The 27590-nt window shown below is 34.4% G+C and overlaps 2 protein-coding genes across 2 annotated transcripts; one reads left to right on the top strand and one right to left on the bottom strand.

The window, feature by feature from the left end:
* Positions 1-849: 849 nt before the first annotated feature.
* Positions 850-4659, bottom strand: LOC123658795. The gene is made up of 4 exons (XM_045594100.1): positions 4552-4659; positions 2195-2667; positions 1460-1570; positions 850-1054 (listed from the first exon to the last, which is right to left on the bottom strand). The coding sequence occupies exons 1-4, from the start codon at positions 4657-4659 to the stop codon at positions 874-876; spliced, it is 873 nt and encodes a 290-aa protein (XP_045450056.1). The 3' UTR covers positions 850-873.
* A 3921-nt stretch (positions 4660-8580) lies between these two features.
* LOC123659098 lies at positions 8581-25994 on the top strand. Its single transcript, XM_045594361.1, has 6 exons — positions 8581-8641; positions 10568-10661; positions 15400-15525; positions 16914-17008; positions 18545-18646; positions 25836-25994. The coding sequence occupies exons 1-6, from the start codon at positions 8616-8618 to the stop codon at positions 25972-25974; spliced, it is 582 nt and encodes a 193-aa protein (XP_045450317.1). The 5' UTR covers positions 8581-8615; the 3' UTR covers positions 25975-25994.
* Positions 25995-27590: the final 1596 nt, after the last annotated feature.

Below are 27590 nucleotides of genomic sequence, written 5' to 3'. Positions count from 1 at the left end.
ATACTATACATTCATAATTGCGTAATCTCTAAATAACGTGCTACGTCACAACCGGCTTAGAACCGATTGTGTAAAAGCTGTAGCTCTTCCCGTCTTTCGTTTCAAATTTTTACACAAAAAGAAAGTTACGATTTTCTCGCTTGTCTCAAATTTATAATTACATTTTTAATCTGTATAATTACAATCTCAGATATAAAAAGTCGATTTGCTGCAACATCATATGTCAACCTTTTTTATGATATTTGGTACTTTTGTAACCAACAACAATGACGCAAATTGATGTAATAAATAATCATGCTTTTTTGTATTATTTGAGATGCTTAAAAAACAATATAGAGATTAAAAATTAATGCGGCATGTTAACTGCTATTACTACTTGGCAACAATTTTATTTTCTTTCAGGGTCTCTTATCATATTATAACCTCAACGACCTTTCAACGTCTAATAACTTTTTATTTCTGAAAATTTCCAAACGACATAAACATCTCTTCATATAGTTTATAACAGGCTGTGTGGTTACGGCAGCAAAGAATATAGCCACCCCTTCTCTTCCTGTGAGTGTCGTAAGAGGCGACTAAGGAGGATAACACAGTTCCACTACCAGCTTGAAAACTCCAACTGGTGGCTTTGAAATACACAGACCGAAGACGGGTGACAAAACCAGCCCTGCGGACACCAACCCACCTGCCCAGCGTGGTGACTAGGGGCAAAACACATGAGTTCACGTCATTTTTGGCGCGACTTCGGACTGTGTGTGTCTATAGTTTATAATAATTAAAATTAATGCACTAAAGGTGTTAAGGATAAATCCTAAAACTAGTGGGGAACTAAAACAAAAAAAAAAAAAATAACTCAGTCAAAATTTTTTAATATCAATACAACCCAAATTTATGTAAGGTTTCCATTCCAATGCCAGTAAATGTCTCTAGAATCGAGGATTCACATTCTGGGAACATCATCTCACAATTGCTATCTATCGATCTTCCAAGTCTCTCAGCCGCATGGTACTCGTTATCGGTGTGATGTGACAAGCTATCTTTAGTTGTCGACGGTCTAAAGAAAATACAATAAATTTTAGCAATGTTACTTCAATAAACAGAATGCGATGCCATTTAGGCGTGAAATTTCAACGATAAGTAAAGATGGATATTAATGACGTGTTTAAATTATCCACTCAGTATTTAGTTTTTCAGTTAAACTGAAATACAAGTTATATAATATACGAGTACATGTAGATATTTTAATGAATTACAGTACAATTATGTTGTTTGAAAACTTATTATTAAAATATACATTACATATTTTATTACAAATTCAAATTATTTAGCGTTATATACATAAAAGACGAAAACGTCTCAAGAATTCCGACTTTTCCTATAGAAAATCTCTGTTGCCTATCTATTACGAACTGGCGTCTTTATTAAGCTTTTATAGGCTACAAAGTAGCCAGGCACTTACGTGAATAATATATGACCAATTTCTCCAAGCAACCCGTTTTCATATGTGAAAGGTACCTCCGCCGCTTCGCAGATGCTCCGCAGCAAGCAAGGTCTGCCTGAATAACCGTACCTATAACATTTTAAAATCATGCTTAAGAATTGACGGCTTTATTATAATTTTACATTTACCTTTATTGCAAATCAATGTTAAGATACTCATTATAACACACAAACACTGTCATATTATTTTACTAATGAATCAAATATATTAGTTTTTACATTCACTTTATTTGTTGAACTGATTCGAACAGTGCAGATCTGCAGACTTTGAATATAAATATTTAAAGAGGAAGTAATTATGGATAAAATAACAAAAAAAAATAGTCTTTTCCAAATTAATGATATGCTGAAAATATAATAAACGGGGAAAATAAACGTTAAATCTAACAGTGCCCAAGTTTAAGTTAAACTCGGGTATCCATTTAAGTCTGTTTGTCATCTCATTCAGTTCCATAACTTTTAAACATTGTATACAAAACATAAACAATAACTCGTAGCCGGCTTTGCTAAAATCAACAAACTTAATTCAAGAATGCGACGAATGAAACGAACTCTGACTCGGTAAACTTTACTCAAGTCGTCCAACATCCAAGGAGGTATTGAGAAACTTTTAATTCTTATTAAAGAGAACTATGTTTGGCTCGGTCATTATAATAATTTAAAAGTTTCCATATTTTATTAAGTTATTAAATACCTTTCAAGCATTTTCTCCATTATTTTATAGAAGTCCCATCTGTTCATTCTTTGAGGTTCTTCTTTGTCTTGTAAGCGTTTGCCGTCCAGCAATTCTTGACGCCGTATAGCCTCTTGTAAGGGTAATTCACTGTTCACACTGTAGTCATCAATATCGTTTCCTGTTCCTCCTTCCGAATACATGAGTGATCGCTTCCTTCTATCACTAAACGTTATATCTACCAATGTATCATTGTAGCTTTCACCTACGTCATTCCTTGCCTCGTCAAACATAACAGAACGTGTGCTATCATCCTCCTCAATATTTCCTTGCTCGTCTTCCATATCTCTTCCAGCTACTGTGTTGGCGAACCCATAGATCCTAGAGGTATATTCAGTACTGTTTGTTGGTAAATCATATTGAAATTTTATAACTGTGCCAACTGTAACGGACGCTTCTTTCAAATCGACGGGTATACCCACGCCGATAATAAACTGAAAAAAAGCACAAAATGTAAAAAATGTATTTTTTTTTTTTGTTAGTTAAATCATCTCATTGAACTAATTCATTAATAATTAATTTTTATTTGAAATTTATATCAGGAGCATAGCTACTGCATTATTATTCGTATTTATTACAAGTAGCAAAGTTAAAAAGGCATATCATTTATAATTGGAAAAAGCTATTGATTTTTACTAACTTTAGATAGGTATATACATTCAACCCGCATTGGAGCAGCATGGTGGATTAAGTTCTGATCCTTCTCCTACGTGGGGAAAAAGGCCTATATCCAGCAGTGGGATATTACAGTCTGAAGCGAACGATAAATGCGACAAATTTTATTAAGAGATTCAGGACTATACACCTATATTATTTTGAGTTACATTAATCTGTCATCTTTAAAATATTTATAAAATAACATTAATTACTATATAACGGTGAGTATACTAATTTCAGAGTGCGTGAACTTACAGTAAATTTACAAAACCTTTTCTAAGTTTACTCAACCTAAATATGAATAGAGAATACCATAATCAAGCCGAAATTAATTACTTTGCGATAGAGGATAATCTAGTATGGTAAACTATGAATCAATCAAATTAGGATCAAACACGAATTATGTCAGTGTCGAATCAAAGCGATTATGTTACAGCTATATCAATTCATTTCATTAAAAACTGGAATCGGGAAACGTTCAAATATCATTACTCCATTTCTCAGCTCCGGTTTTATTATTTAATACGATTGGTGCTCTCTCCGCATCGTTTAGTTTTAGTATATATTTAACCTTACCTTAAAGTAGCTTATTAACATCCTTTCTATTTACGGCCTACACGTCGTTACGTTAGAAAGTTACGACTACATTTGAGTTATAAATATTTCGATCCTATTTACTAGACACAATAAAAAAATAACTAAATAAATGCTTCATACTGAACGGCCCCCAGTAGGATTTTCTCCTGTATCGGGGGTCCGGAAACACACAGAATACACAAGCACAAATGCCCAGACTTCGACAAAATCTATATGGCCGATAAAAATATCTGTCGTGAGCGGGGATCGAATCCGTGTCACCTATATGAAAACTATTTACAGCTTTAAATACTTTGTCAAAATGAAAACTATTTACAGCTTACATACTTTATTTATTGGCCGGCCTTTTAAAAGCTATTTATGAAACTCAATTAAACAGTTTTTATTTATTTTTTTTTTATTTGCGTATTTAGTCGAAACTTTGAGAACAATATGAAGTTATTGTGAGCAAAAATTTAATTTACAAAAATTAGAACAAAGCAAATTAAATAAAAACGAAACGAAAGTAATCTCACAACTGTTGTACTTTGAAGTCTTTATTCTCATATAAATTGTTTCATTGCTACAAGATTGAAGGACTCGTTGTGATGATAACACTTTAATCGACCAAGTATTATAAAAGTGACGTAAGGTTTATTTTAACGACATTTTACCAACCTTAATAAACAAATAATTATGTATTCTGTTGTTAGGATTGTAATTTTTTTTGCTTATATTGTTTGCCTAATTTGAATATTCTAACGTATTTTTTCCATTACCGTTCATATAAAAATAAGAAGAAGAAAAAAACACTAGGAAAACAGATACCGTTGCTAAAAAATATGAAACATAAATTCTACGTGGAAATTTGAACGAATCACATTCGACATTTACACTAAAACAGTTCGAAATCGAAAGACAAATAAAAATTAGCTCAAAAAGAGGGCTCGCTTCGCATCTTAATTGCATTCACGAATAAAAAACATCGCTTCGTTAAGCCGAATCGCAGAAGATCGTCATTTACTCAACTTAAAATCTGTGTTATGTAAATTTGCAATCATTTATGAAAATAAAAAAATATATACCTGAGCTCGGGCGGGTCCTCCGTCGGGATATACGAGATACCTTCTCTGTCTCACCTTCCCTTTGGATGTTGTTAAAAGTAAATTGAGCAAAATTAACTTTAGCAACATCGTGAGTAACGTGCAACGTGTCTGTCGATGTGTGAATACTGTGTGAGATAAAATGTTGGATGTTTGTATAGAGCCTTCGTAGCGTCTAATGAACCGTTATGTTTTGTGAACGATTTGGGTTGAACGCCGTTTCGTGATCTATGAACTAGTTAGGTTTATCTGTGAGAATTCTTCAGTTTCCTGTAGCGTACATATTTTATGATTTATTGTATATTCGAAAAAAGTTTTTTACAGTACTATTAAATATTGCGTTCTCATCATCATCAGCATCTAGCGTAGATCCTTTATGATCAAAATTAGAAATTAAACCATATTAGAACTATATATTTTAAAGAAGCTATTTATTATTTATATTTTATAAGACGTCAATGGTTGTAAAAATATTCAGAAAGTCAGATATGTCTGTTAAATTGCTTGTGAAAACATTTAACAAAACCTGGATTTTAATGTTAGTGTGGTTAGGAAGAATTAGTTATGACTAGTCTTCCTACGACGGTTACAAATAGAACAATAAAAACATTTTTATTCGAAACAAGAATATTTCACAATCTAATGATCCAATAACTACATTATAATATAATAATATACATTTGCAAGTAAATGTCACTGAAAAGTCAAAGGAATAAAGGTTTCAAAACAGACATCAACTTTAATAATATATCAAAAATCTCTCGGAACTCAACTAGCTTCTACCTTTAGACTTGAAATCTTTGTAATAAAACAAACCGCAGAAACATTATACACGTTTCAACGTTAATCAGAATTTTCATATTCCTGTTGCAGGTATATTATTTTAACTTTTAGTATTTAGTACATACAAACTAATTACAAACGCTACTCTACAAATACTGTGAGATTAATAAAAATAATTTTACATTCGTATATAGCAATTTGTAAGTATTAAAATAGCTAATTTGGTAATTCAAATCTAGTCTAGTATATAACAGTCTCGTGTCGCGGTGTTTGTAGTTAAACTCCTCCGAAACGACTTGACCGATTCTCATGAAATTTTGTGTGCATATTGGTTAGGTCTGAGAATCGAACAACATCTATTTTTCATACACCTAAGTTATAAATGGGGGGGGGGATTAAGGGGTTAATGACACATATGGCAAAACAACGGTTGCGGGGTCACCTAGTATAAGTTAATGCAAAATGTTTGCGAAAAAAATCTTAAGAGTTGTTCTTCTTAAGTACATTTGTACCATTAATCAGCCAATTTACAGTTCAACAGTCTTGTGGATGAAGCACTCAACATTGTCCACTGTGGAGAAGAGACTTACGATACAAAGATCTTACTCAATAAATACAATTTAACTTTGCTTGACAATATGACTGTTCTATAAAATTAAAAATTACAGTAACTATCAAGTCACTGGTGACCTAATTATATCACAACGGTGCCATTGACTACTAAAGGTTAATGAAACTGTAAAAAAAGATATGATTTTAAATTGACTTCTGTTCCACTGTTGTGCAAAATCTAATGGCATGCTTGAATTCCAATTATATGTACTGTATATCCCAGATTAGAAACACAGCTTAACATACTTTGAATTTTTAATGTAAAAGAAAAATGTATTTTAAAAGTTTAAAACTAAATACTATTCACTAATTAAAAAAGTTTATTTACCAGATTTTTTCTTTATAATATAAATATATTAAAAAGAAGTTATAAAACATCATGATACATGGAGATGAAGCATAAAAGTTACCACATTCACGTATATAATAATAATTAGCTAATTGAGTCAGTCAATTAACAGTCAGTTCAACCTATCGCAGTCCACTGCTGGACATAGGCCTCCCCAAGTCCGCGCCAGACGTCCCGGTTTTCCGCAATCCTCATCCAGCCTACACCGGCAATCTTACATAATTAATGAATTACACAAATACAAATCGCCTTAATAACATTTTAAAAGAAAGTCCGATCCAAAATACACATATCGTTGTAATGGTTATAAATTCAAATTTAATTCTATTTCAATTCTTGTTTATATGCGTTATCAGGTTGCCAGCCAAATATGAAATTAGTTGCGTCATTAGTGCTTATACGCCGCAATTCTATTTAACTTCCTGTGCACATGATTCTGTTGTGGTAATTGGTACGCGGTGTTGTATATTTGCGTGAAAATTTTACTAAGCTACGACTATTTGATGTGTTTTTTGTGTCACGACTACACTATCTTTCCTGCTCGTGACGTTGATCGTGTGCCATTCCTTTTATTTATGGGGAGGAATTTTGTGACTTTGTTTACTGTTTCACCGTTTTGTTTTGTACGTAAATGTATCTGGGTGTATTATGACTTCGTGATGTATGAATCTTTTTGGGTATCTTTTTTCATAAATTCAAATAACTATATTTATTTTTAACCGACTTCAAAAAAGGAGGAGGTGACTCAATTCGACCGCATTATGTATGTTCGGGAATAACTTCGACGTTTATAAACCAATAACGATAATTCTTTTTTTGTTAGAAAGGAGATATTCCAGGTGTGGTACCATGATAAAAAATCAGGATCTGATGATGGGATCTCAGAGAAATCGAGAGAAAGATGGAAACCCTTGAAAATCCACATAACTTTTTACCCAGTGTACCGATTTTGATGATTTTGAATTTAGTCGAAAGCCGATGTTTATCATGTAATCACATTAAAATTTCATCGAGATCTGATTACAACTTTTAGAGTAATCTTTGATAATGCGTATTTACTTGACTAAGGGTAGTCCACCCCTAATTTTTATTTTTTTAACTTTTAGATAAATTATTTATTTTTTATTTTTTTATGATACAACATTAAAAAATACATACAACCATAAATTTTCAACCCTCTACGATCAACCCCTATTTTAAAATAGCGTTTAGCGGCAAGGCAACGTTTGCCGAGTCAGCTAGTCGTTTTTAAAAAAAATTCATATTCTACCATTGGCAATACTTTCATAATCATAACTACATAATTATGTTTGAAAAAATATTTAATAACTAGTGTAATGTGCGAACATTTTCTTATATCCTACTTACATTATAAATAATAATCTTGCGTACTTAAATTGAATTTACCCACAATTTCTAACTAACACGGTGAGGTAAAGCGTCCAATCCAACCCCGAACACGATTACAAAGTTTTACGCTTTGGTTTGTTCCAGCCAATTAGCGCGTTTCAGAACTACTTCCAATTGGTGACAGGCTTGATGTTCGTACATTATCGGCGATTTATTTTAATAGTTTCCTTAAGATTACTATCGTTAATTCATCTAAGATTAAAATCTTTATTTTTTTAATTACGACTCTGTGTAGAAGGACAATATCAATAAATCAGGGATTTGGTCCAATAAGGACCAAATCCCTGATTTAGGTTACTTAATATAAAATTTTAGTATCCGCTATTTACGTAGTAACAATTTAGTTTAACTTTCATTAGTAGGTTCAAAAATACACACAGATAGAATCATTAGGAATGAGAATATAAAAACAATACGATTACTAAAAGAAAAATATAAACTTAATAATAAATAGTACGTGGATTGACGTATCTGTAAAAAATATGACGTACCATTACATAAATTTCATGATTCCAGAAGTGTACTGACTAAAACCTAAACTCTGTATTCTGTCACAAGATATTGCTGTTAAAAAAGGAAAATTTTAAAAAATATACCCGACTATGTACTGGTACTAATTACACAAACGCACACAGAAAAAAGAACAGTTTAACAATTTCTTATCTCAATATAGATACTAGGAACACTTAGCATGATCTATGTGCTTACGTTTCGACATTAGAATAACATATCTTCATCACGTCAATAGAGTAAAACAAACTCTTTGCCATTAACATAGAATTGCAATTCAAATAACAGTAAACTCTGTACGATAGGTTTTAGACAGTTGGACAGAGTCGATGTTAATATCAAGTGTGACAGTCGTTTTTAGAGATTTCTATTGGTTGGAGTAATGTGGATTAATAGCGGCATAATTATGTACGTATCGAAAATTATATTATTAGTTCCTTAGTGTTTGTGAATATTGCAAAATTAAATAAATTGTTAACTTGTTGTAGATTTTAAAATCTTACTAGTGTTGTAACTTGTCTTTAGATTTTCAATGAGTGCTTACGCTATAAAAAAGCTTAAGAAATCACCTACTTTCCAAAGTTAGTCCTAGTGTATAAGACTTAGAATATATACGTATCTATTTAGTTATGTATGTATGTATGTATGTATGTATATGTATTTATGTATTCATGTATATATGTATGGAATATGTATCTATGTAGTTTATCTGTTTACAATTTTTTTTGTCCTTTGGGTTTTTTTTTGTTCTCTCGCACTTCTGTACCTAGCGATAACACCGTCCTTCACTCCCATGGGTAAACTGGTAGGGATCTTTTTCAGAGATAAGTTCGGCCTTTCCAACTGCCATTGTACTAATATTTTTTTATGTGCTTTTAAGTGCAATAAAGAATATATATAAAACTTTAGATTCATGAGATATTTTTATTTGTGCAAATTGGTTTGGATGTCAGTACCTGTGGGTCTCCCCACCGTGCCTCGGAGAGCACGTTAAGTTGTCGATGCCGGATGTTATCAGATACCTGATAGCGATCGTTACTCGCAGTAGGGAATATATCCACCAACACGCAGAGGTGCTTCACAGTTGCTCTACACATCCGCACGTGGTGATTAAGCTCCAATTCTTCTCCTGTATGGAGAAAGAGGCATATGCTCAGCAATGGGATGCTACAGGCTAAATTGTCAGAATGAATTACTGTTACAAAATTTGATGCCATTTATCTAGTATACAAAACATACATTTCATTATCTTATACTAGTCTCGAAAATCTTTCAGTTTTTAACATGACACATCTAGCGACGACGCGTTGGCGCAGCGGTCTCTGCACTAGCTGTTGCGCTGGCGGTCGCGGGTTCGATTCCCGCTCTCGACAGACATTTGTATCGGCCATATAGATGTTTGTCGTGGTCTGGGCGTTGTTCTTGTATATTGTGTGTGTTTTCGGACCCCCGACACAGGAGGAAATCCTACTGGGGGCCGTTGAGTGTGAAGCGTTTATTTATTATTTATTTATTTATCATTGACATTCTAAAACTGAAAAGGGTAAAATTATTGTAAATATAAAAATTAAATACAAGTGACAAAAACTAATAGTTACATACATTGTGCAGATCATAAATACGAAACAAAACTCGTAGCGGTATTCTTAGCTCACTAACAATCGCACAAAGCTACGTAAATATACTAAAAGATACACTAGGATAATTTACAGTTCAGTTCCGAAGACAACCACTCCATCAACTACGGTTTGAGCAAAACCTCATACGAAAATCCGTTTGAGATAATATATATTATTATATAAACCCCGGTCCATGAAGCCACTATTTGTTTTTTAAATACAGTATTTTAAGTAAGAGCGTAAAAAAAAATTTCAAAACTTCCAGAAGATCTTCTGATTAAATACCCACTAGAAAATAAAAATAAAAACTTGTGAAATCCAATCAGCAGCTTATCTATTACTAGTTGACCCCGTAAACGTTGTTTTACCATACATGCTATAAGCCCCCTTAATCCCCCCCCCCTCCTTTATAACTTAGGGGGTATGAAAAATAGATGTTGTTCGATTCTTAGACCTACCCAATATGCACACAAAATTTCATGAGAATCGGTCAAGTCGTTTCGGAGTAGTTTAACTACAAACACCGCGACACGAGAATTTTATATATTAGAAGATTTTACAGCGTGTAAGCTTCAAAACGGTTTTTTTTTTTATTTAAATCGTCTGATACATCCCACAATCGCGAGATGATTGCGTACACAGACAAAAACAAACGCTTAAATTAAAGTATTAGTTGGTAATAAAGATAAATAATAAAACCAATTAACCTTTTCAGATTATGTCTGCTTCAAGCAACACTTACTACACAAATAACAGCGGAAAAGAGACACAGGAGATATCTTTTATTTACACCAGCCACGCAATGGGGAGTAAGTTATTTCATTTTTATCTAATAAATATACAGGGAAGTTTTTCCTTTTCCGAATTTATTTCTGAACAAAAGTCTACGCAATTAATACACATGACATTTCGTCATCATTTTGTTTTGATGAATTTTAAAGGTTGATGCGATAAGGTCCTTTGTACCTTTTTATTTTTGTATTTTTTTTTGTTGTTTTACAATAAGAATACGTGTAGTAAAAGTTTATTCATATTTATTTATTTACACTTTCGCACACCAATACAAGGTTTTAACAGCATTACAAATGATATATAAAAATAGAATTTGCATCAGTTGCAACAGGTGGCCTTATCAGCTAATACAGCGATCTCTTCCAGGCAATCTTTCAGGGCAGAGGACTAAATAAGAAGTGTGGGATGGAGCACAAAAATGTTATGTAACATACACATATACATATTATACCCACATACGTACATGTACACCACATACATATACATACATACAGATATACACATAAACATACACATACATATACATATACATACACAAATCATCAAATACATAAATGCATATATATAATATACACACGCTCTTGTATATACTTCTATAATAAGTATGAAAATTAATATAATGTCATTGACTACATAGTACCACTACAAATTGTATTAAGTAAAGCGATTACAAGTTAATACCGTCACTCGAACCCTTTTAGCTCTTCGTGAAATTTACGTATATTCGATGTGTTCCGGTTGAAAGCAGGATTTCATTTGGCAAGATACCAAATGCATCACACAACTTAAAACATTATACTGACTACAACTATGTTTATATCGATCTTTGTATAAAGAAATAATACTTAATATAGCACAGGTAAAGAAAAACTCTGAGAATTCATAATCATATAATACTTAATATAGCACAGGTAAAGAAAATCTCTGAGAATTCATAATCATATAATACTTAATATAGCACAGGTAAAGAAAAACTCTGAGAATTCATAATCATTTTAAACATATGAGACGCTTTAAATTTAATAGCCTTAACAAAATTAAATCTTTTATAAATGGTTCGGAACCATTCACAAAACAATGACGAATGACATCAACTGATATTTTTTGTGACAAGCTGTAATGTCATCATATTACAAGGATCTAACTTACGATTGTTAGCGCAGACGACAACTTCTCTACGCCAGTGCTTTATCAGAAAATGTACGTTTCAAGGCAAAAGGAAAAGGCGAATCTTACAAAACTTTATTTATTTATTTTCATGGAAACAAACAGTATATAATGTTTTTTTTTTTATAAATAGCACCTTGGAACTTAAGAAGCCGACCGATGGCGGGATAACCATCCAACTGCTGGCTTTGAAATACACAGGCCGAAGACGGGCAGCAGCGTCTTCGGTGCGACAAAGCCAGTACTGCGGTCACCAACCCGCCTGCCCAGCGTGGTGACTATGGGCAAAACACATGAGTTCACGTTATTTTTGGCGTAAACTTGTGGAGGCCTATGTCCAGCAGTGGCCTGTATAGGCTATAATGTAGCACATATCTAAAAAATCCTCAGCAAAACAGTTTCCAAAGATTGTTAACACATAATAAGTACATGGCGTAGATACGCCTTACGAAACCAAGCAAACTCAAATAAATTAGTGAGATTACAGAGAATGTAAAAATCGTTCAATTTACGAATTACAATAATAATAATAAATAACAATTGTATCAATTAGCAACAACTTCAGATTGTTAACTATAATTTAAATTAAAAATTATTATAAAATGATAGTAATAATATAGTATAAAAAAATAGTAGTAACAATTTGGATATTCATTAGGTAAATTGATATAAATGCTTCTGATTATTATCGCGAGTTTTAAGTATTTTATTTCATAGCCAACTTTTAATATCATCATCATCATTACAGCCTATACAGTCCACTGCTGGACATAGGCCTCCACAAGTTTACGCCAAAAATAGCGTGAATTCATGTGTTTTGCCCATAGTCACCACGCTGGGCAGGCGGGTTGGTGACCGCAGTACTGGCTTTGTCGCACCGAAGACGCTGCTGCCCGTCTTCGGCCTGTGTATTTCAAAGCCAGCAAATGGGTGGTTATCCCGCCACCGGTCGGCTTTTTAAGTTCCAAGGTGGTAGTGGAACTGTGTTATCCCTTAGTCGCCTCTTACGACACCCACGGGAAGAGAGGAGGTGGCTATATTCTTTGGTACCGTAGCCACACAGTACGACTTTTAATATAATAGAGACTTTTTTAGTAATATAAAATTTTGTATAAATTTTGTTTTCCATATATACGCCCATCGTAATAGCTACTTTCCGGAACCCCTTTTCACGGCTAGTAAATCTCCGCACCTACTCTCCGCCCCCTCCAATGAAGCTGCCAAGACCTAAAGTGAAAAACAATGAAGAATACTTTTACTATCAAAATGATTAAATATTTATTTATCTTTTTAAAATGTTACAATTTTTAGTTCAAAAACTCTCGCATAAATAACTCTTACTATTTAAGCATTAACGTGATTAGTTCTGTTGATGGAATCGAAAGAATGGAATCGAAGGAAACTTCAAAACAAATCTTATATATAAAATTCTCGTGTCACAATGTTAGTTAAAATACTCCTCCGAAACGGCTGGAACTATTTTTATGAAATTTTGTGTGCATATCGGTTAGATCTGAGAATCGGCTAACATCTATTACCCCTATGTTATAAAGGGGATTGAGGGGTTTAATAACATATATGGCAAAACAACGTTAGCGGTTGGTCAGCTAGTTATAATATAATAAAATAAAATTTGTCATAAAGCAGATTAATAACATAGACTGTTTAGTGCAAGAAATAGACAAACGAAATATACTTTTCATCCATCGAAATGTAACTTGTTAAATGTAACAATGTTACATTGTGAAATGTAACAATGTTACTTTACATATGATGGGCATGACTTTGGATCATTCTTTGAGAATAACCTTAAATTAAACCTGATGTGGTCCCGTCGATTGTATAATCAATCAATTAATCAATTCACCCATACAAAATCGATAATTTTTAAAAATCGGTTAGTATTAGCTTCATAGGTTTCCATGTGTTTTCATTCAAGCAATTCTCATTATATTCAAGCAACGTACTCTGCACATCACGAGGCCAAGCTTCATTTAGTTGTGTCATGTGATCTCCGCAAACATATAATCCACGCGACCGAATACGTTAATATTTTTGGCACATTATTTTGTTAATATCTTTTTTGTGATAATTGTGAAACCGTGATAGCCGCGAAATTATTATAACACAATATTACTTTATTTTTTAGAACAAAAATGAATAATCGACAACTTACAAATACGTAGTGGCTGAAGTCAAAACTAAAAACAAAGTTTTTGAGCTAATTCAAGCATTGACAAGAAGATTAATCATTCGGAAGAGCAGAACAATAAATCTCAATTGGAGTCCGAGAAACAGGACATCCCTGGTGACGAGTTGGGTGAAAGATCTAAAGTTAGCGACCTCAGCGACGTCGTTGCACTGACGTGACGATACGGTCAAAACAGTTCCTTTGAATAGAAAATTAAGCAAAGTCACTGTATAGTATTCTGGGCTTAAATGAACAGCTTAACAAAAAATAATAATTAAAAAATGTATGCAAAATGAAAAAAATTGTTTGCAGATGTGAGTTTTTGATTAACTTATTTGTAGCATGGATGAAACCATTGGTTCTTAAGAGATTTGAAAAAAAATGTACAAAGTATTCTAATAGTCAAGATTAAGTCTTTTTGAGCATCACAGATGTGAAAATTCGTCCCACTAAATCGGAAGCAACATCGAATAACATTAATATTAATTACAAGAATAGCGCTTGAAAGATGTGCACCGCGTGCAATATGCTTATAATATGTAGTGGATCCTCTGAAGACATTTTTGACTATATGCGTAGAAAATATAATTTAGAAGCTAGTTCCCAGCATTAGTCATTTTGTTATCGGAATCAAAAGGAGTCAATAGGTGATTTTTGGGTCAATTTAGAGATTTTTTTATGTACTTTCATTATATGTAACACTTAAGCTGTAATAAGGTTTTGTTAATAATAAAATACTTTAGTTAAAGATGATGATGTTTTTATAGAACTAATAAATATAATATCTTTAAATACTCGTTTTTTTGTTTCCAATTTTTAAATAGATTATTTATATATTCCACGCGACCACTCGCGTAACTATTTGGCGCGCGACCACTGCAGGGTTAAAAGTATGAAAAATTTGCTTTTTAACATTGACTGATCACTCGACATTTTATAGGATAAGTTCAACAACCTAAAATAGTACTAAAACTACAAGGAATCTCATGCCATTTTGAAGTATTCTCGTCGTACTTCCCTTGTTAGTTCTATCTTAAAAATATATATAAAGGTATATATTCCTTTGAGTTTGTATATTTGTATAGTACCTTTTTTATAGCAGTAGTATTGTTTTATAAGAGATTTCTGACACTCCATAATAGTCACATATAAAAGAAATATTTAATTTTAATTTTATGTATAAGAATTGGTAAATAAGTTTAAATGTCGTTTTTTTGTTTTTTTCAGGTAGGTTAAGGGTTTTCATAATTTATTTATCATAATGTATAAAGAAAAATTGTATAATAAAATCTTTGTTTTTTCAGAGCAACAGATTGTATAATTTTCCGATTCCAATTTTAAGTAGTCAACTAATGTCTTATATGTATATAAAATATTTAAAAGTAATTTTTTAACAGGTATTCGCAACAGTATCAATACCCCTTCACCCCGAGTCGTTAGTGAGTGTGGCATGGTTCTTCGAAGCGAATTACTATAACGTGGATAATGCTACCTACTTCGAACCTTTACTTGGGGATATCGGTGTAAGTTATTAATAATTATTAATAATAATTAAACACTCATATTTTTACAGTATACAATATTGCATGTACAAAATCACAAAGCTTACGCGTTTACGTTGAAACAAAGCTTTGTTGGCATAAAGGTTTCTGATTGGTGAAAATGTTTTGTTATTAGGATCATTTTAATTTGCGGTTTTTGAAGTAAAACTTCTTTACGTACACTTGCCTTGGGGAAGTTGAGAGGGAGAATAAATTAGTTAAGATAGAAAGAGAGAGGGTTACGTTTCGTATATCACTGTGAGTCAAGAGAGAGAGGTGCAAGCGCAAATTTTCTTTCTCTCTTTCTCATAATTTGAATTATTGATAATTATATACATACGTATTCATGGAGCTAAAAAAGTTTTACTTAAAGTTTTACTTCAGTCACGTGATCGAAAATACAGTCGTCTTTTTCTTTCATTCTATTTCTCTATCTCGAAATGTTTTTATGTAACCATTAATCGTGCAGGTAAATTACAAATAAAATAACAGTGAAATTAAAATTTGCTTGTCGTCGTTAAAATTCATTTATTCGCTGTAATGATAAGGACACGTGGCTATAATTAAGTCCATCAGCGTAAATGTGGTAAACCCATAGACGATTCAGATTGAACGTTTTGGTGGATTTTAATTATTTTACAACAAAACACAACCTCTTAATTTGGCTCAAAAATTAGTATATATAAGTTTTACTGTGTAGGTAAACTTCTATCAAAATTTAAATATACATAAGTTGGGTATCAAAAGCATTTCATACTCAAAGAATAGCTCCCGCCTCGGTATGTAAATTCTGCTGAGACGAGACAACAAGAAATTGTAACAGTTACTCTATTTAAAAGAAACTTTTTACAAAGTCATAAATTTTTATTTTTTTAAATTAAATACCTAGAATAGGCTTTAGTCAGCTCTAAATATCTCAAAATTGCGACACTTAAACTTCAAAAAAATTATTTTAATTTTACAACTGCATCGCCGTGCATCGTCTTATATTTGTACTACTGTTACTGTTTACTGGCCTAACGGCCAATGTTACTGCTCTGATTAAAAAAATTAGTTACGGGTCTCAGTAAAGAACTCACTACAGATGGCGCCACGGTTCGCTTAAACCGAAAATAAAAATTATCATATCAAAAATTTCGTCTAGCGGGTACATCGTTCCATAGCTTAATTGGCTAGAGCCGGAGACGCGGGTTCGATCCCCGCTGGAGCGATCAATTTTTGATATGATATTCAAAAATGTTTAAATTTAGTGCGAATAATTTTCATTTAAAAATTAAATATATTATTTTACATAAGTGTACTGTATTAACGAATTCCACTTTTGACGTACTCCAAACAGTATGTCAAGTGAATGATAATTATTTTACCAGGCACCTAACATCCGACGTCTAAGGAGTGTCAACGACAGTCGCCCAATTTTAACTCGTCGACGTTTATATACCTTTATTGAAGACATGCTTGAAAGGTGAGAAAAAAAAACTGTGTATTTATAATATAAAGATAAAAAATTAGGATTCTAAAGTTGCAGTGAATTACCGATGCATGTTTAAACAAAAAAAAATGGAATAACAAAAGCACGGGCATTATAAGCCTGCGGATATATCACTTAAATATAAAGATAAATATAAAAATCATAACAAACCACTTTAATGCTCAACCTAACTATATTCTATCTCATAAAGAAAAATTACCTTACAAATCACCTTTTACCTTTTTACCTTTACCTTACTTACTTACATTTACCTTTACAAACACTATCAAGATTAACGACTCTATAAAGTTAATTACTTTCTGTTTAAAAGATAGGACGTAAGCTTTTAACTACTAATTTTACTAAAATGTACGACAATTTTGTAATTATTTATTTCATCCATTTAGTCAAGTCTTAACATTACGAAATTATATAATAAAAATTCGAAAGAACGTTCCAAATACGAATTTCAAAATTATAAAAAAAATTGTCACATCTTTAGTAGAATTAAAGGTAATAAAGATCTATATTTCAACTTCTTTATCCAGTATTTTAGTGCCCAACACGATTTGCTGAATACCTTACATACATGACTCGCAAACACCACATACGAACGTAACTTTAAAAAGACTATGACTTTGAGACATTTTTACACCTTTTGAGTGCCAGTTCTCTTGTAATTACTACATTTAGATACTTTTTTCTTTCACTATGTCCGAGATTTTTTTTATCTATCTTTCTATACTATTCGAAATATATTTTTGTTTTAAATTAATAACTTTTCCACTGACTTAGTACTTAGTTAATTTGAATATGGAAGGTTAAATTACATGTATGACTGTTGAAACTCTATTTTTAAACTTTCTGAAAAACAAATTCGATGACTAATCATTTCACGTATAATGTACGTTAAGGACATATTAACAATGACCTGTTATTTAGAGATATAGAAAAAGGCGTCTCTTATGAAATAAGACACAACTTAATATTAAATTATTTATACCTGTTACCCAGGACTTGCAATTTCCCCATTCGTCATCCAGCGTCATCTCTTACTTTCATTTTGTAATATAAAGTGTGAACAGGAACTTAAGATAGTAAGCCTTGCGTTAGTTTTTTTTTTTTACTTTCTGGACTTCATATTATTTGGTCTGCTAAAATCATTCCTAGTTTCATTTTCTTTTATCCAGTAGAATCGGTTGTGTGAACAAAAATATAGACTGGTAGGGTCAGCAAACAAACAAACATGAAAAAAAATACATTTCTGTTGTATCGATTGGACCTGCTACAATTTTATCGTACATATAGATAGGCATATATATCCCCCAATCCATAATTCGTTAGTATATCTATATATCTCATTCAAAGTTCTTTTACGAAACGTAAAACGAAATCGTCATTTCAAGCAAAAACACGCCCTCCAGTACCTTTGAAACGATTCCGAAACCCTTTAACACTACATTAACGATTCGAAGACAATGAAAATCGCTCTTTAAGATGCGATTCTTATATTCTTACGTCTATTTTCAGACACGGTTACCCGGGACTGTGCTTACTAAGGGCCATTTGCGAGAACGCCTCGCAATTCTTGCATAACGGCGTCCTAGGCGATTTACTCCATCTCATTCTCACGTGAGTCGTTCCGAGATAACTTACTCATATATGTACTTAAGCCTGTGTTATGATAGGTATGTATTATGATAATGTCATTTTTATCGTCTGTTTATATTTATCTTAAGTATTCGCTTAATATGTTTGAAAGAAAATTGAAAAGTTGTTAGGAATTAACTTCTATCGATTGTTTTTTTTTTTGTAGGAATACGTGATAAAACATTACTTATTGTATGCGAAGACGAGTTCTTTTTATCTATATTTAAATGATAAAATAAGTTTCCTTCTTTGTTACAAAAAAGCTCTATCGATAAAGAAACAAAAGGCTTTCGCAAAATATACTTTAATTGAGAACCATGTTTTTATTTCTGACTATACAATTTATAAGCATTTTGTAATGGTATTATATAAATAAATAAATATTTACAACATGCACACACGGTCATTTGTTCCTAAAGTAAGCGACTTAATGCTCGTGTTATAGGTAACAGCCGACTGGTATGACTACAATTTTTTTTTTCGATAAACATACATATAAATAATACATATATGAATAAAAATACATATTACACCCATACTCGGGGTGGGAATCGAACTCACGACCCCCGGAGCAGAAAGCACTACAAACTGCGCCAACGGGCTAGTCAAAATACCAGTTAAGTACCATTAGACTAGACACAAACGGGGCGAATATTTTGATTCTTTTTAAAAGTATTTTCACCTACCTATTCAGATATGCAGCAATAAAATGTAAAATTAAAGTACTTATTTTTTTTTAAAGTCACTAATAGTTTATTATGTTAAGAAACGTTGTGGGTTGCTCAAAACACTTGAAGAAAAGTTAACCTAAGCTATATTTGACTCTCATTTAGGTAAATTATTTTATTTTTTTACATTCAGCATATCAGCCTTTATAATTAACCGGTAGTAGATTAGTTGAAAGCCTTAAGATCACAGATTTACATCCATCTTAACCATACCCTTAAATATATCAATATCCATTATTTTAATCGTACAAGTTTAAAATACACTATTATAACACCGACCCGAATCAAAAGCCGTTCCATTCCAAAACCAATCAAACATTGTTCGAACGATTTTAGCTAATTAAACTCCGACCCCATAATGTTGACATTCTGAACAAACGATCAACGAATTTACGTTCACCATAATAAATTCGAAATTCGCCAGCCAGCTTTGTAATAATATGAAATAGTAGGAATGTAATATCGGGACGTGTGGTGACTGTGAAACATTGTGTGGCACAGAAATCTAATAAATGTAGCATACATTAAAGGAGTGCTAAAGGAACCTAACCCTGAATGGTAATATCTCAAATGTTTTACATACGGTGAACGGCTAAATTTTATTGGCTTTGCCGAAATTATTTTCTAAAAGCCTTTGCCAAATAAAAAGTTCACATTTACAGCACATTGGCACAAGGCGATAATGAACCTAATATTGTAAAAAAAAATTAGAATATGAATCCATATTTGTCAAAAAAGACGAGAAGAGAAGAGAATTTTTTCAATAAAACATAAGATCCAACTCAAAAAAAAAATTATTAGCATAATTTTTATGATTACCAGTAATTTATTATTATTATATTTATTACCAGTAACTTTTTATATATTTATTATATAGTAATTTATTATCATACTAGTAGTACCCAGCGCGCGTTGGCGCGCTTTTTTTATTTTTATTTTTTATCGTACCAACTCAGAAACCTTTGTGAGCTCGATACGATTCTATAAATGACATACAGACAAACATTCATTTTTAGATATATATAGACACAAATGCTCGGTCGAATAGCAGTACCCGGCAGACGTTGTCCTGCCCGGAAAACAGCTACCAAATTTGATAGCTTACAATACCGATATCAGCGCCACCTCCCAGATCCGATTGCAATAAAAAACTACCCTATCTCCTAAGTTAGACCAAATTACAGATGCTCACAACATTTGGTAAAAATTGGTTTAGTAATTTTGGAGTTACACACTTAAAAAATTTTATTGTTAACGCCCCCCCCCTCCCTCTTCCCTAATCCTTATTGGGGATGAGTTATCATAAAATCTGCTCATTGATCATTTCTACATCACATATAGGAGATCCCTACCAAATTTGGAGTCGATAGGAGCTATAGTTTAAATACGGGAATTTTCCAATGTTAACGCCCCCGCCCCAAAAGAAATATTCCTACCAAATTAATAGTCTTTAAGCCCTGTGGTTTCAGAGATATCGTGATGAGTCAATATTTAGGTGGAAATCTTTTATATTTATATAGATTTATTGCCAGTATTTTTTTTTTTATTTTAAAATACTTATTTTTTCACCTTATTTTGACCTCAATATCGAAAAAGCACCGCTTCCAGTTTCCGACCTCAGATCGCCCGTAATTTATTTTTCCTTTCGTTTTCGTTGCATTCTCTTTTTTCCAATAGTTTCATCCCTCTATAATTTTTTGCACTTTTTACCATTTTCAAAGCCTAAAAGAAAGAAAAAAATTAAAATTAAAAATAAGTCTATTAATTGAAAATATTTTAATGTTCATACGGGGATTAACGCGAACAAAATTTTTTAAGGTAAAATATATTACCTTGAGGCCTGACGTTTCGGCCAGGTTACACCAGCCGTGGTCGCAGGCAGACTGATCCAGCGATGTCACGACTCCGCTGTCAGGGTAGATGTTTCTTCATCCACCCTCAACTTGTGATTATTGTAATTTGTACCGCGACACACAACACTTATTATGTCCCTATTCTGTAAGTCAACCGGAAGGTGCCTATTCTGATATTTAACCGACTGCGAACTAAAGCGAGGTTGTGTAATTTTAATCACTGGGTTCCATGTCGGGGATAGTTTGAAACCGTCTTCGCGATTGAATGTTTTGTGTTTCTTAATTTCAATTGCTTCTCGCACTAGTCTTGAGTAAAAGTGGCGATCTGTGGAGAGGATTTCCGTGCGATGGAATTCGATCCAGTGATTAATGCCCGGTTGTAATATATGTTCGGCTATCGCTGATTTATTCGTTTGTCGGTTTTTTACAGCGGCGATATGTTCTTTGACCCTTTCAGCTATCGTCCGCTTAGTCTGGCCTATGTAAGAACTGCCGCAGCTGCAGTTTATCCTATAGACACCTGGTGTTTGTAACGGCAAAACATCCTTCGGTGTGCCCACTATGTTGCTAACCTTTGCCCCCGGCGTAAAGATAGTGGGTATTGAATATTTCTTCAATAGACCGCCGATCTTGTCTGTCACTCCTCTCACATAGGGCATGTAGGCCGGTTGTCGTTTAACTTCCGGATGTTTGCGTCTTTTTGTCGGTTGCCTGGTTTGTCTGTTCACTTGATATCTGTTGTTCGCAAGTACCTCCTGAACATGGTCCAGCTCCTGCTCCAAATGTTCAGGGTCACAGAGATCCTGAGCTCTGTTCTTTAATGAGGTTACAACGGACTGTAAGTGACGAGGATGGTGGTGTGACGATGCGTGTAGGTACCTATCGGTGTGTGTCGGTTTGCGGTATACACAGTGCGATAAGGACCCATTAGGTTTCACTTTTATTCGTACATCTAGGAAAGGTAGCGATCTTTCCGCCTCCATTTCATATGTAAATATCATCTTAGGATGAATGGAGTTTAAATGTTGTATATATTGATCCACCTCTATTCTACTACCCTTGACGATGCTAAAAATATCATCTACGTATCTTTTCCACAGTCTGATGATCTTCGGTCCAAGGCTGAGAGCTTTCTCTTCAAAATGTTCCATCCAGAGGTTGGCAAGTACCGGGGCTACTGGACTACCCATTGTGACACCATCGATCTGGAGGTAGTACTGACCTTGGAAAAGAAAATAGTTACCCTCTAGGCAGTGCTTTAGTAGATCAATATAATTTAACGGCATTTCGCTATCCCTAAGTTTCTCTCTCACTACGTCCAGACACTCATCTATTGGAACATTGGTGAAAAGGGACTCCACATCAAAGCTCACCATTATTTCATTCGGTTCCAATGTAATCTCCTTGATTATTTGAACGAAGTGGCGTGAATCCTTAACATAAGACGGTGATTTACCCACAAATGGCTGCAATACTGATGCGACGTGCTTTGCAAGGTCGTAAGTAGGAGAGGCGATTTGACTTACGATAGGCCGCAGCGGCACGCCGGACTTATGTATTTTAGGCAAGCCATATAACCTAGGTGGTTGGTGTGCTTTAGGTCTATAAAGTCTTTCGTACTCGTCTTCTGTAAACAGGTCCTGGTTTTCCTGTATCAAAGCGCGTATTTTGCGTGTGACCCTGGCCGTGGGATTGTATGAGACCGGTTTATATACCTTTTTATCACACAATAGTTCCCGTATTTTTTGTTGGTAATCAGTCGTATTCATCACTACAGTGGCGTTTCCTTTGTCAGCCTTAAGCACTAAGATGTCCTGGTTGTCCCGAACACTTTTCAGTGCTTGACGCTCTTCTGTAGTAATGTTGGTAGCAGGCGGTTTCGATTTCCGTAATATTACCGCGACGTCCTGTCTGAGAGTGTCCGCATCACTGTCCGGTATTTTATTACGTGCTATCGTTTCTTCAACACTGCTGATTACATTCTCATACGGTATTCGCTTAGGTGTTAAAGCGAAATTCATACCTTTAGCCAAGATGTTAATTGCAATGTCATCTAGACTCGTGTTCGAAAGGTTTATAACGGTATCTTTCGGATGGCTCGAAATTGCGGGTGACGCTCGGTTCTCAGTATACCGTCGATTATATATCTTCGAGAATTTTCGATCGTGGGTAGTACTGCATAGTTCATAGGTACGGCACGCTTGTAGATACGTAACCCGATCACACAATTCATAATCTTCACGAGATAGACTAACACTACACTTTAAATGTAACGCATATAGCTCACTCTGTATATTATCCAGCTCACTGTGCTTATTTCTAATTAATTGTCTCAGGAGTCGTACACTCGCGTTTGTTAGAATCCTACGAGAAAATGCGATATCACTACGCGGCTTAATACGCACACACGCAGGTAACAAGTCCCAATCGCGACACTTCACTAGAAATATCAACGATGTTTCCACTCGCGCACGTTTTTTCCGTAGGAATTCTAGATGACGTACTTGTTTTGCAATATCCGACCCGTATCGGTTTGCTATAACAACTTTTAAACTTTCGCGTTTCATTATTATATTTTAATGTTCATACGGGGATTAACGCGAACAAAATTTTTTAAGGTAAAATATATTACCTTGAGGCCTGACGTTTCGGCCAGGTTACACCAGCCGTGGTCGCAGGCAGACTGATCCAGCGATGTCACGACTCCGCTGTCAGGGTAGATGTTTCTTCATCCACCCTCAACTCGTGATTATTGTAATTTGTACCACGACACACAACACTTATTATGTCCCTATTCTGTAAGTCAACCGGAAGGTGCCTATTCTGATATTTAACCGACTGCGAACTAAAGCGAGGTTGTGTAATTTTAATCACTGGGTTCCATGTCGGGGATAGTTTGAAACCGTCTTCGCGATTGAATGTTTTGTGTTTCTTAATTTCAATTGCTTCTCGCACTAGTCTTGAGTAAAAGTGGCGATCTGTGGAGAGGATTTCCGTGCGATGGAATTCGATCCAGTGATTAATGCCCGGTTGTAATATATGTTCGGCTATCGCTGATTTATTCGTTTGTCGGTTTTTTACAGCGGCGATATGTTCTTTGACCCTTTCAGCTATCGTCCGCTTAGTCTGGCCTATGTAAGAACTGCCGCAGCTGCAGTTTATCCTATAGACACCTGGCGTTTGTAACGGCAAAACATCCTTCGGTGTGCCCACTATGTTGCTAACCTTTGCCCCCGGCGTAAAGATAGTGGGTATTGAATATTTCTTCAATAGACCGCCGATCTTGTCTGTCAATCTTGTCTGTCACTCCTCTCACATTTCACAGTTAAACGACAACCGGCCTACATGCCCTATGTGAGAGGAGTTCATAGGTACGGCACGCTTGTAGATACGTAACCCGATCACACAATTCATAATCTTCACGAGATAGACTAACACTACACTTTAAATGTAACGCATATAGCTCACTCTGTATATTATCCAGCTCACTGTGCTTATTTCTAATTAATTGTCTCAGGAGTCGTACACTCGCGTTTGTTAGAATCCTACGAGAAAATGCGATATCACTACGCGGCTTAATACGCACACACGCAGGTAACAAGTCCCAATCGCGACACTTCACTAGAAATATCAACGATGTTTCCACTCGCGCACGTTTTTTCCGTAGGAATTCTAGATGACGTACTTGTTTTGCAATATCCGACCCGTATCGGTTTGCTATAACAACTTTTAAACTTTCGCGTTTCATTATTATATTTTAATGTTCATACGGGTTAACGTTCATAAGATCGGCGGTCTATTGAAGAAATATTCAATACCCACTATCTTTACGCCGGGGGCAAAGGTTAGCAACATAGTGGGCACACCGAAGGATGTTTTGCCGTTACAAACACCAGGTGTCTATAGGATAAACTGCAGCTGCGGCAGTTCTTACATAGGCCAGACTAAGCGGACGATAGCTGAAAGGGTCAAAGAACATATCGCCGCTGTAAAAAACCGACAAACGAATAAATCAGCGATAGCCGAACATATATTACAACCGGGCATTAATCACTGGATCGAATTCCATCGCACGGAAATCCTCTCCACAGATCGCCACTTTTACTCAAGACTAGTGCGAGAAGCAATTGAAATTAAGAAACACAAAACATTCAATCGCGAAGACGGTTTCAAACTATCCCCGACATGGAACCCAGTGATTAAAATTACACAACCTCGCTTAAGTTCGCAGTCGGTTAAATATCAGAATAGGCACCTTCCGGTTGACTTACAGAATAGGGACATAATAAGTGTTGTGTGTCGCGGTACAAATTACAATAATCACGAGTTGAGGGTGGATGAAGAAACATCTACCCTGACAGCGGAGTCGTGACATCGCTGGATCAGTCTGCCTGCGACCACGGCTGGTGTAACCTGGCCGAAACGTCAGGCCTCAAGGTAATATATTTTACCTTAAAAAATTTTGTTCGCGTTAATCCCCGTATGAACATTAAAATATAATAATGAAACGCGAAAGTTTAAAAGTTGTTATTAATTGAAAAGTTAAAATACGATGATAAAGCAGTATTAATTAAATAATTTATTTTCCAGGCCTACATCATCTATGTCAGAAGACGATATAGAAGATTCTTACTACGAAGCAGAATATTGGGGTCTGGAGAAGAAATGTGATAACTATTCCTATCTTTGTCCTTCTAATCCTATCGACAAAATCTCGATGATTTTATAATAAAATATTTACCTCTCTAATATCTTTTTCTTTTTAATCTGTCACCTTTAGAGAAGAATAATAAGCAACGTATTGTCACTCACACAAACAGAATTGTAGACATTTATAACATTGCATATCTAACTGCAATAGCATTACAAGTTCTATAAATAATTATTCCAGTAATGTTATAAATGCAAAAGTTCGTGAGGATGGATGTGTGATTGTTACTCTTTCAAGCAAAAACTACAGGATCGATGTTAATGAAACTGATGAACTTTCTGAAGCTACTTTTTATCCCGACATTCCTACGAGATCGGAAATTACGTGGACGAAACCATGTGGTGCAGCTAGTGATAATAATATGTATGATCAAATAAAATCGAAATAAGCTAACACAATATATATATATATATATATATATATATATAAAATGATAAATGTTTTTCTGTATGTCCTTTATAGAATCGTAAACTTATGCTTTGTAAATGCATTTCATCATGTCATAATCTTCAGCAAAGTGTTGTGCATTAGGCCACAAAGGTTTCTGAGTTGTTACGATCAAAACAAACGTAGCAACGCACGCAGGGTATAGCTAGTTTTATCTTTATATTAATACGTAAAGCAAAATCTTTGTACCCCTTTTTACGAAAATTGCGCGAACGGAGGAGTATGAAATTTCGTACACTTATAGTTTATATATAGTACTAGCTGTGCCCGCGGCTTCGCCCGCGTTGAAATCAGTTTGTCACAAAGTTTTCCCGGCAAACTTCCAGTGAAACTCTCATCAAAATCGGCTTTGCCATTCCGTAAACCTTCCTCTTGAAGCCCTCTCTCCATTTGTGAAACCGCATGAAAATCCGTTAAGTAGATTTTGAGGGAATCGGTCACATACGCTTTTGGGAACTTTGTTTTATAATACACTAACTGTTGCCCGCGACTACGTCCGCGTGGTTATGAAGATATGCATTACTATTAAGATGCTTAACGCAAATTATTTTTTTATTTCAGTCACTTGAAATGCTTATCACTCTGAGTAACTTTTTCAAAGGCACAATTTAGTATAATTTAATAGTTATTTTTATAAAACCTCTCTATACACCACATTTTTAGTTTTATTTTCAGGCTGCAGTATGAATAACCTATCAGGCGAACTTGTTGCTACTGTATATGTTTCATACAAACTATCAACCCCTTTTTTTTTTGATATCGCAAGGTAACCCATTTACGGGTGATATCCAGGATGCCCGGGTAGGCATTCCTAGACCGTATGTCGGCTTAGCACTTGGGGGTGCACTACCGACCAAAACCCCTGCGGGAGCCTTCAGCCGCTTTAATTGGAGGGTCCCGGAATTGCAGGCAACAGGATCCCTCCAGTGACAGGCTGGCCTCGGCGAAAAGACCAGACTTCTCCTCCATGGGACTGTCCGGCTCACCTCTGAACAATCCCGACGACGCCATGTCTAGCAGGACCGGGTTCCACAAACTATCAACCCCAATTAAACCCCCTTAGCGATGGAATATCGCAAAATCCGTTCTTATCGGACGTTTACTAACTATAATCTACCTCCCTACCAAATTTCATCTTTGTCCATCTTGGATGGATGGACCATCCAGCGGTTTTTGAGTTCTCGTGA

This window comes from Melitaea cinxia, chromosome 13 (assembly GCF_905220565.1).
Source record: "Melitaea cinxia chromosome 13, ilMelCinx1.1, whole genome shotgun sequence".
NCBI lineage: Eukaryota > Metazoa > Arthropoda > Insecta > Lepidoptera > Nymphalidae > Melitaea > Melitaea cinxia.
The sequence above is the reverse complement of the archived record's forward strand: the minus strand, read 5'-3'. Positions and strand labels throughout refer to the sequence as shown.